The sequence below is a fragment of the Podarcis cretensis genome, assembly GCF_951804945.1.
Source record: "Podarcis cretensis genome assembly, chromosome: 5".
Taxonomy (NCBI): domain Eukaryota; kingdom Metazoa; phylum Chordata; class Lepidosauria; order Squamata; family Lacertidae; genus Podarcis; species Podarcis cretensis.
The window spans coordinates 35,680,066-35,691,112 of record NC_137174.1 but is presented as its reverse complement, the minus strand read 5'-3'; the positions used below and the strand labels follow the sequence as shown (position 1 = coordinate 35,691,112).

General features: G+C 45.3%; 1 protein-coding gene across 1 annotated transcript in view; it reads right to left on the bottom strand.

Moving 5' to 3' along the window:
- Positions 1-2,564: 2,564 nt before the first annotated feature.
- The window catches only part of PAPSS2 (3'-phosphoadenosine 5'-phosphosulfate synthase 2), a 46,613-nt gene continuing 38,130 nt past the window's right edge, over positions 2,565-11,047 (bottom strand). The window contains exons 9-12 of the mRNA XM_079976519.1: positions 9,410-9,545; positions 8,049-8,317; positions 6,672-6,901; positions 2,565-5,834 (exon numbers count right to left, since the gene is read on the bottom strand). Coding sequence (XP_079832645.1) covers positions 5,693-5,834; positions 6,672-6,901; positions 8,049-8,317; positions 9,410-9,545 — 777 coding nt within the window. The 3' untranslated portion in view covers positions 2,565-5,692. The remainder of the gene's footprint in view (positions 5,835-6,671; positions 6,902-8,048; positions 8,318-9,409; positions 9,546-11,047) is intronic.

Here is an 11,047-nt window from a genome sequence, read left to right as displayed (position 1 = left end):
TCAGCCTGGTGCTCTCAGATGGTGTTGGGACCAACTCCCATCAACCCCAGCCAGTGTGGCTAATGGCTGAGGGCGATGGCAGTTGTAGTCCAAAGAATGTGGAGAGCACCAAGTTGGGTGAGGCTGCTCTAAACTGGACTTTCCAGCTCCAGCAAGAAGTTGACAAGATTCCTCCAACTCTAATCTTACCTGTATTTATGGCCCAACACAGCAGTTTTGCCTAGGTGCATATTAATTACATGCAAATACTATTTAAATCCTGCTTTCAGAGTGCAGGATCTAATATCAGTTCCTCTGGATGGAGACCAAAAGCATAATGTATGTCCTTGTGCCAGTAAATGCTGTTCTTATCAGCCCTGCCTTGTGATTTCTGGAATCTCAATGAACCTGAGTGTTCTAGGGCTTGCCAGGCAGCTGCCACACCCTGCTGCCTGTGCACAAGCGATGCCAGCAGGAAGGAATTTGGGGTCTTGTGTGTTGTTGAGAAATCAGGTCACCCCGAGTGGCACTCCTCTTTTAACACACTCTGTACTAGAGTTTCCTGTATATTCTCTGTCCTAAAGGAAGTCAGTATCACTGTTCCGAATATTCCTTGTTTCATTCTAACACTGCTTCTGAGTTTATCGCAAGATCCAGACACCCTAGAAAGGGAGATATGTTTGCATAAACTTGTTTGAGCACAATCTTCAATTTAGCCCCCATTTTCTCCCTCATGGTAGTAAGTGCCAGATGGTACTCAGGCCAGATACCTGAGTAAAGTGCACAAACATACCTACTTCTGGTCTCAGACATCCCTTGTAAAGAAATCTGTTGTATTACAGAGCTCTAGAGCTTAAAACACTTAAGGTAAAGGTAAAGGCACCCCTGCCCATACGGGCCAGTCATGTCCGACTAGGGTTGTGCGCTCATCTCACTTAAGAGGCCGGGAGCCAGCGCTGTCTGGAGACACTTCTGGGTCACGTGGCCAGCGTGACGAAGCTGCTCTGGCGAGCCGGCACCAGCGCAGCACATGGAAACGGTGTTTACCTTCCCGCTATAAAGCGGTACCTATTTATCTACTTGCACTAAGGGGTGCTTTCGAACTGCTAGGTGGGCAGGAGCTGGGACCGAAAGACGGGAGCTCACCCCGCCGCGGGGATTCGAACCGCCGACCATACGATCGGCAAGTCCTAGGCACTGAGGTTTTACCGACAGCGCCACCCGCGTCAGTTAAAACACTTAACCTTGTCCAAAAGGTGCTTGTTGTTCTTCAAGTGAGCAGTTAAATCTCCGAAGTGTGTACATGGAAAAATAACTTCCACTCCCCCCCTCCTAATCTCATTTTTCATTAAAGAGGAGCTCTTTTTTCTCCCTTAAAAGAATTATATAAGCCACTAGAGGTCTTGGACCATTTCATGCTGATTTGCTGTGTGACTTTTACATATGGCAAGGCACAAGAGCAGGGCTCAGGTTGGCACATCTCCCCTCACTGTATGTCAAAAGCCTACTGCCTGGATTGGACGTTTACGTACATCCTTCCATGCATCTATGACTCACCCACCTGTGGTGGATGACAGAGCATAGGGACTGGACATAGCTGCATGCGTGGTTCAAGCCCAGTCCCTTCTGCACATTCTTGGGCTGCCCAAGCACAACCTGTCATGTGCAAACTGGTTGTTTGAATGTTTGGAAGATTTTGGATTTGATATCCCGCTTTATCACTACCCAAAGGAGTCTCAAAGCGGCCAACAATCTCCTTTCCCTTCCTCCCCCACAACAAACACTCTGTGAGTTGAGTGGGGCTGAGAGACTTCAAAGAAGTGTGACTAGCCCAAGGTCACCCAGCAGCTGCATGTGGAGGAGCGGAGATGCAAACCCGGTTCCCCAGATTACTAATCTACCGCTCTTAACCACTACACCACACTGGCTCTCTTTTAATGTGAGACAAGTGGGGAATAAGTGAAGAAGAGTTAGGTTTGTAGAACATGTAACCCAATCTCAGTGTAGAGCCCTCCCTACCTGAAGCTCCAGTCTCATTCCATATAACCATCTTCCCCATTCAAACCAAGTTAAAATCAGGTTACTTCATTCCAGTGATAGTGTTGCCATAACGAAGCAGCAGGGGAAAATCAGCTGCCAGAGGTTTCTGTCTTGCCTCTGGGTTTTTTCCTCAGCTCTCTGTGCTTCTGCTCAGTACTTCCGAGACACTTCCATGGAATTATCTTACTGACTCAATTAGCTCTCCTTTTGATTTAAAATACTTAACATCATGCTTTTTAGCAAAAGCTTGCCATGTGATTGCTTCCTATTCTGATCTCGACCTTCATTCTGCACACCCCGTTTGTTCCTGCCTCCATCTTGCCTTCCTAGTAACAGCACATAGCTCTTCTGCCTATGTAAATGAAGCTTTGCTTTCTTCCGAGTTGGACTCTGACAACGTTCTGCCGCTGGCAACTTCACACTGAGCGTGACACAGTGCCACACAGAACATTCCATGACATCACAGCATCTTAGCCAATGGCTTTTGGGGTTGCAGACAGTAGGCAGCAGGTTTTGGCCTTCGATAAATAAGAAATGTCAGGAAATAGTTAAACATAGAAATATTTATTGATATTAAAAGCAAATTCTAGTAGTAGAATACGAAATTCTGAAGACATTTTAATCAAGATATATATATATCAGTTAAGGCATACATTCCAGTCTCGTGTCTGTAATAAATATGCTATAAAATATTACAGAATATTCTTCTTTTAACTATTTAAAAGGAGTAGTACCCCATATATATTTGAATGATGGCAATGGATATAGTAGTATAAGGTTAAAAAGAAATGAAATATATAAACACTATTTAAAATATCAATTAAATTATAAAATGGCAAGATCGTTTCTTTCTTCAAGGTCCCTTCCAGAGGGCTTGGATATAAAAGGCACTCTTGTTAATATACATTAGCTGATTTTCAATCTCTAGTTAATTCATTGCAGTTTACTGCAGATCCCATGCAGCCTGTTGTACAGCAAAAACAGTGGATGCTCTCTGCCCAGTGGCTGCATTTGTTTCACACAAGTTGTAAGAACACAGGGGCTGTATCTGACCAAGTCATCCCATCCGCCCAAGGACTTCTTGCACAACGGAACTTTCCCTTCCTCTTCCTGAATGCTGCTGCACCCCAACCACAAATCTGTTCTGGAGTTTTGGAGGAACCACCAGAACAGATTTGGGGTGCACGGGGGGAGGAGGAGTTCCAGTGCACAAGCAAAAGTCCTTGCGCCAACAGAGCAACTTTTGGATGCAGCCCTACTATACTTTTAGGGTTTTTGTCATGAGGATTCCAAAACTTTAAAAGCTGGAACCGTTAAAAGGCATTCTCAAATACGATTTTGAGATGGTAAAGATGTGTTTGTTGCATGATTGCTACAGGAAATAAGAACATAATTTCACAATCTTTAGAAACCATATTATTTCATTCCTAGATAAGACAGATGGAAAGGCAGATCTTGTTTTTAAGTTTGCAATTTGTATTTGATTTAAACACTTGGCCAAAGTTTGGGCGCAATCCGGTCCATGCCCTGGCCTAGGGCCTCTGTTGGGCCAGCTCAGCTCTCAACATTTGGGAGGAAAACTTATCAGAAGAAGAGCAGGAAGGGAGGGAGTCCCACACATGCAATCTGCTCACATGGGAGAAGAGTTTGGTCCCCGTGTACTGTCATTAACCTGTTATGGTCTTAACTTTTACAGCAAGTTTACATACACAAGCACTGCCTGTTTCTGTGCTCTGTCCCTTGTACGACTGAATACCATTCAGATCAGGTGGATTTGGTGAAATTGACTTCAATGGGTTTGTGTTATCTTAAATCCAACTACTACTACCACCACCAGCACTTTGTGAATTCTGCAGATAAGCTGTCCTCCTCTCCTAGACAAATAGATGGGACTCTTTCTGCTTACAGAAGAACATCTGGTTCCTCTTCTAAATCTATGGGTGCTTTTCATGACCAAAGCACCTGCTACGGTTCCAGAATCTGTAATTTGAATGTAAAACCTACGTGGGCTACAAAAATACATTTCTCTTTGTATTCCATATGAACAATGTTCACATGTGGAAGAAATTAAGGCAGCAATCCTATATGCACCCGAGAGTAAGCGGCATTAAACTTAACGAGACTTCTGAGTTAGCATGCATAGAAATGCACTGTTTAAAAAGGCATTTTTAGCAGACTAGGGAAATATTTAGTTACTATTCTGAAAGAATAAGATGGACTGATACCAGTGTGCTAGCTCTTGTGCCTAACTCAGTGTTGGGCTTCAAGTGCCTTTTTTATTTTAACTACAGCAGTTAAGATTGAAGAGAAGGAATATATCATGCTTTCTCCCCCCTCTATGCTAAAGTCTCATAATAAATTTAATATGCTGCCACAATCGACTGAAGCACTGGCACAAAGAACCACTGCTTTTGTAAGCGTATTAATATTTGTATAACAAATCGTGTTTGCACTCGAATGCCTAGATCACATTTCGGAAGAACCTTAGATTAACCAGAAACCTCAATGAGGTTTAGTGCAACTATTGCTAAATTGTGAGAATATGACTAGCAGCTGGAATTCCCATATAGCCCCAGGGATGGCTGATCTGTTCTGCATTATGGAACAATCTTTGCCAATACAACATCCAGTCTGCATTCAGGCTAGGGATTCACTTAAAAAGCTTGGATTCAATAAAAGTTCCAGGCTGTTCCAAAGAGCTTCACATATTGAATGTGGCAGACAAACCTCAGCAATGGATTCATGGTATCAACTTCAGACCACAACACCCTAGTTCCTTCACGGCACCTGCAATGTTTACCATCCAATGTGTAAAAATCTAGGAGTTCAAAAGCAGAACAATGATCAAACCTGCGACGTTGGATTTATCAGCATCATGCTCTAACCAACTGAGCTGTACAGCGAATTTTCTGCCTCGGGTGCCAAAATAACTTGACTGGCTTTGGATACTATCCGCTTTTAACTGGAGGGCAGGGCACTGTTTGCTGTTCTGCCTCAGACAACAAATCGCTCTGAGCTGGCCCTGCAACTCCTGCTAAGTGTTAAATCAACTTCCCAGGACTCTCCAAATTGCTTGCAACAGTTTGAAAATTGATTTGAGATGATGGGAGAAATCTGATGTGGAATTATGAGGGTTTCTGCAGATGAATCAGGATGCTGGTGTTTATTAATAATCACCATAATTTAAAAAACAATGTTGCATCAACCTGCTAAAAAAGATATGAAAGGCCATGCCAAAGTTAGGCAGAAGGTAAACTTCCCATTTAGTGCTGCTCAGGAGGAGGAGGAGCAATAGTCCTACTTAATTGCATTGAGCAAGCTGGGGAATGAATTAAAAGCAACAAAGAACAACAGATAAATAACTCCAAATTTTTCAGCTGCATAATTCTGCACAGTGCAGACAACCTCTTTTGAAAGGCTGTGATAAATCAGTATATTGCTTTGGACTACCATAATCTTTCTCTTTATATATATATATATATGTACAATAAAATCTCTTCTATGGCTTTCCTTTGAAATTAAGAGGAAATTTCCTAATAACTTCAGAGAGGGGAAAGCTGGGAAGAAAATGCCCACAAACAGAAAATTTCAAAGTAGAAGATGTAGAACAGCATATAAATCAATTGAAAGAGCCCATCTTTAAAAACCAAGATGCACTTGGATAAAAGCAAAATTAATTATTTTTTCCCAGTGACATGTAGTACTCAGTTAACACTTTCCAAGCTTTCGGGGCCATGAATCCTTCAGGGGGGTTTTCACCTTCACGAGCCAGCTTCCTCATGCGTGTGCCAGAAATGAAGTCAAATTCATTGTGCCTAGTAAGCAAAAAAAGTTATCCATGAAGACATTACAAATACAGTTCTACCTTGGTTTTCGAACAGCTTAGTTCTCGAACGTTTTAGCTCCCGAACACCACAACCCCGGAAATGAGTGTTCCAGTTTGCGAACTATTTTTGGAAGCCCAACATCCTACAGGGCTTCCTGCAGCCAATCAGAAGCCGTGCTTTGGTCTCTGAATGTTCTGGAAGTCAAAGAGACTTCTGGAACGGATTCTGTTCGACTTCCAAGGTATGACTGTCGAAAGAATGAAATACCAGCAGCAACGCAGAGAAGTTGCAACTTTTCGGTTCATCTTAATGAACATACAAATGAGATGGAAATGGGTGCAATGGGCTCTCCAACAATCCCAGAACTGAAACCCAGATTTCAAGGTTGCGTTTCACAATATCACGCAGGAGCAAATCAAGCCCATGAACCAGAACATAATGTTCGTCGCGCTATTTCTCTATGGGCACTTATCAGCTGGGCAGGTCTTTTTGCAAACTCTGATTTTGTAATTTTCCAAAATGAATCTTGGGCAGAGTGAGCTGCCACGCAGCTACAGGCAGTTATATTTCAACATCCTGGCTAATCCATAACCCAGAAACAGATTTTTCAAACATTTTCGCATGCTGCAAAATGAGCCTCCCCACAGTTTTGAGCAATTTAAATTAACAACATATACTTTTTTCATCTGTGAGGCTTCAATTAGTTCATGTGGAGGAGAATGTGGGAAAGAACCATTTCTGATGCAAATGAGCACATAGGCCTAGGTAAGCCATTACAAAACCACTACGCCTCTGCTACAGGTGGTCATTTACTGTGTCACTTACCTGTCCGGATCATAGAAGACCATCGCCTTTTGTACTATGCTGTATGCTGCTACTCGGAAGGGAATGATTTCCACAGAGTTCAGTCCTGGAGCCATGCTGAGCACCTTCCCACCTTGTGTGGGTTCGTACAGATCTTTCTTGGTCTCTGGGTGAGGCATACCTGCCGGATCACGGCCCACAATGTAAAAATTGGCTCCAGCAATCATCCGAGCCCGACAGTGCCACTGGACCTAAGGAAGCGCCACAGGATTAGAGTTTTCCGGATGGATGGATGGATGGAGTTTGGCTGAAAAAACTTTGAGGGATCATAGAATGGTAGACTTGGAAGTCCACAACTCCCTGCAATGCAGGAATCTCAGCTAAAGCATCCATGACAGATGGCCATCCAACCTCTGCTAAAAAACTTCCAAGGAGGGTTGGATGAAAACCCATAACAAATTCATGCTCCTCCCTCAACTTTCAGCAGCCATTCCATCACACTATAGGAGAGGAGAAAAGACAGGCTACAGGACTTCTCCCTCAGCTTTGCTGGAAGATCAGCAATTTTACTCCCCTCTCCATTCCCCCCCTGCTCCATATGCTCACCACAAAATCCCTGTAACTAAGAATTAGTGCCTGAACTTGATTTTGCCTGCTCACTCCCAACCCCTCTTTTGTGTTGCATCTATAGTGAGCCTAGGGATGTGTGTGGTGCTGTGGGTTAAACCACAGAGCCTAGGACTTGCTGATCAGAAGGTCAGCGGTTTGAATCCCCGCCACAGAGTGAGCTCCCGTTGCTTAGTCCCTGCTCCTGCCAACCTAGCAGTTCGAAAGCACGTCAGAGTGCAAGTAGATAAATAGGTACCGATCTGGTGGGAAGGTAAACAGCGTTTCCGTGCGCTGCTCTGGTTCGCCAGAAGCGGTTTAGTCACGCTGGCCACATGACCCGGAAGCTGTACGCCGGCTCCCTCGGCCAATAAAGCGAGATGAGCACCGCAACCCCAGAGTCGGTCGCGACTGGACCTAATAGTCAGGGGTCCCTTTACCTTTACAGTGAGCTCGAGGGCTGAGACTGTTTTCTCACTGATATTTGTAAGCCCTTTTGAGCTTACAATGGTTTTGCACCAGTTTGCAATGTTTATCTCCAAAGAATCCTGGAAATAATAGTTTAGGCGAAACTCCTATGCACATTTACTTGAGAATAAGCCCCACTGAACTAAGTATGCACAGGATTGTTCTGTTAGTGAGGGCACTGATCATGTTCTGTTGGAGATTTGTAGTCCCCATTACTGCAGCTACAATTCCCAGGGAATTCCCAAGACTTAAAGAGAAATAATTTAAAAGGAAAAGAATCCCATTGTAGGGAGAAGCAAAGGAGGACAGCAAAATAATGCATACCTCTGTCGGTCCAGCATACAACATTGGAGAAGGGAAAATGGCCACAATGGTGGACTTTGGATCCAGCACATGCTCCTCCAGCACTGCAGCATGCTGCTTCATGCGCCACTCGAGAGGCACATCATCATCCTTGGTCCATCCCCCGAGAGGGTGCAAGAGCAGCACAGGATGCTTATAGCCCCTCTCAAGGAGGCGCCGTTTGGTATCCTGCATCAGCAGGGCATGTCCGTTGTGCACAGGATTGCGCAACTGGAAAGCAAACACTGCATCTGAAACGTAAGAAGTGAGAAATGCAGGTGCGGGAGGATCCAGGACATGCAAAACTGCACCACGATGCTAAGCAGTGAAAAGTAGATGATATGGACCTACATTAAACACAGCAGCTTTTAATATTTACAGGCTTAATAATAATATAAAAAATACACACAGAGATCCCTAAAGTAGGGATAGGGAACCTGCGCCCTTCCACACTGGATGTTGCTGGACTGTAATTCCCATCATCCCTGACCGCTGGTTGGGGCCAATGGAAGCTGGAGTCTAGTGACTTCTGTAGGGCCACTGGTTCCCCATCCCTGTTAATAAAGCCAACATCAGCATTGGAATTCTAGTATGAATATCTTTCACTCCTGGGAGGCCTTTGACTTTCTATAGTAGGAAACTAATTTTTTTCCTCCATGGCACGATCCAAAGAACATAACTTTTCGTTCTCTCCCCCCCCCCCGCCGCCGCCCCAAATGAAAGAGAGAATCACATTGTTTTCATTTCTAAACATTTTATGATCTACCTCATTTTCAACATCTCTTGACTTCCACAACAACAAAAATCCTAATAAAAGAACAATAAAGGCATCACAGAGACACTTGCAAATCTGCACATCAGAAACAATCATCCTAATAAGAAAATTCAGCATCCTAAATCAGAACCTCTCTTAAACACCACTCTCCAACAGAGTTGCTCAACGCCAGCTATGCGCTCAGGAAAACTCCTGTTTTACTGCCTTTCTGAGGCTTCGAAAATGCTGCTGTCCCATCATTTGGAAGGACAGCACAGCCACCACTGTGTTAGTCTCAGTGGACCAAAGAGCAGGGTCAAACCATCTACTTCGGCAGAACTCCTGGAGGGTGGGAATAGATGCAGGCAGGAATTGGTGTCTGGATGGTGCAAATCTTTTTAACGTGTTACCTTAGTGGGGGACGCCACTTGGGCTCAGCATCAGGCAACATAATGTATTGGATCGGTGTGGTTTATATATGTTCCTCAACACTTGCAAGACATCTAGTTCCAGAGTGTTGGAACCACCAGGGAGAAAGCCCTGCTCCCTGCCACATGGTACAAGCAATGTTGCAAATGCAAACACTTACCAGCATTCATTTCTGTGAACTTCTGCCTCAGCTCCAAGGGAGTCAAGCGGTATTGGTCCAGCCCATCATTCCACTTAATTCTCTCTAATACAAGGAGGTCTCCACCAGCCAACCAGTCTCCACTTTCCATCACCATCTATCAAAGGACACCACAGTTAATTAAGGCAAAATGATACTTACCGTATTTTTCGCTCTATAACACGCACCTGACCATAACACGCACGTAGTTTTTAGAGGAGGAAAACAAGAAAAAAATATTCTAAACGAAACAGTGGATGTATGATTTTTGTGGTTCATGCTGTGGCCACAGACATGTGATCTGATGGTGAGTTTGGGGTAGCCCAATGCAAAAATCCTGAGGATCCATGTGGATCCATGCTTTGTAACCACGTTTTTGCGCCATTGCGGCCCCATGAAACAGTGGGTGCGTGTGTTTTTTGGTGCAGGCTGTAGCCATGGATATGCTATGTGATCTGATGGTGAATTTGCGGTGACCTAGTGCAAAAATCCTGAGGATCCATGTGGATCCGTGCTTTGTAACCACGTTTTAAGTGGGGAGGGAAGGAAAAGAACTCAAGGGACAAGGAGCACGCATGGGGGGTGTGGAGAAGGATGCTGCTGATAATGCAGGAGAGGCTCCTCTCCGGCTTTGCTCCTTTAGAACAAGCAGGCTCTGCGTCTCTCCCTCCTCCCCAGCAAGGAAACCATGATAGTAACCACTCTGAGACAAATCAAGAAAAATTGCGACCAACACTCTCCCCCAACAAGCGCAGTGAGGTCAAAACACACACACACGCAGAGAGAGAACTGGCCCTAAAGTTGCAGGGCGCTGGAAGTCGCAGGGGCGCTGGGGGAGTGAACGGGAAGCAAGAGAAGGAGAAGGAGCCCTCTCTCTCTCACACACACAGAGACACACAGAGTGTCAATTCTAAAGAGGGAGAGCGCAGGGAGAGTGAACGGGAAGCAGGAGGAGGAGAAGGAGCCCTCTCTCTCACACACACAGACACACAGAGTGTCAATTCTAAAGTCGGAGGGAGAGGGCAGGGAGAGTGAACGGGAAGCAGGAGGAGGAGAAGGAGCCCTCTCTCACACACACACAGACACACAGAGTGTCAATTCTAAAGTCGGAGGGAGAGGGCAGGGAGAGTGAACGGGAAGCAGGAGGGGGAGAAGGAGCCCTCTCTCTCACACACACAGACACACAGAGTGTCAATTCTAAAGTCGGAGGGAGAGGGCAGGGGCGCAGGGAGAGTGAACGGGGAGCAGGAGGAGGAGAACGATAGCTCAAGCACACACACACACAGCCCCTACGGTGGCTAATCCAAAATCGGACAGCAAAAAACTGCAGGCAGGGACAGAGAGCATGGGGTTGTTTTAAAGCAGCCAACCCCCTCTGCTTCTCTCCCTCCTCCCGGCTAGGCTGGCTGAAAAGCTTTGCTGCTACTTAGCAGCTCAGTGGGGAGGAGAGAGGAACATAGAGGACGGGGTTGTTTTAAAGCAGCCAAGCCCGCTCTGCTTCTCTCCCTCCTCCCCAGCTCGGCTCGCTGACAGGAGCCGCTTACACCCGCTTTGCTGTTTCAAAGCGAGCCACGGACTGCTCACAACTGCAGCAGATTCCCCCGCCATCTGTAGGCATTC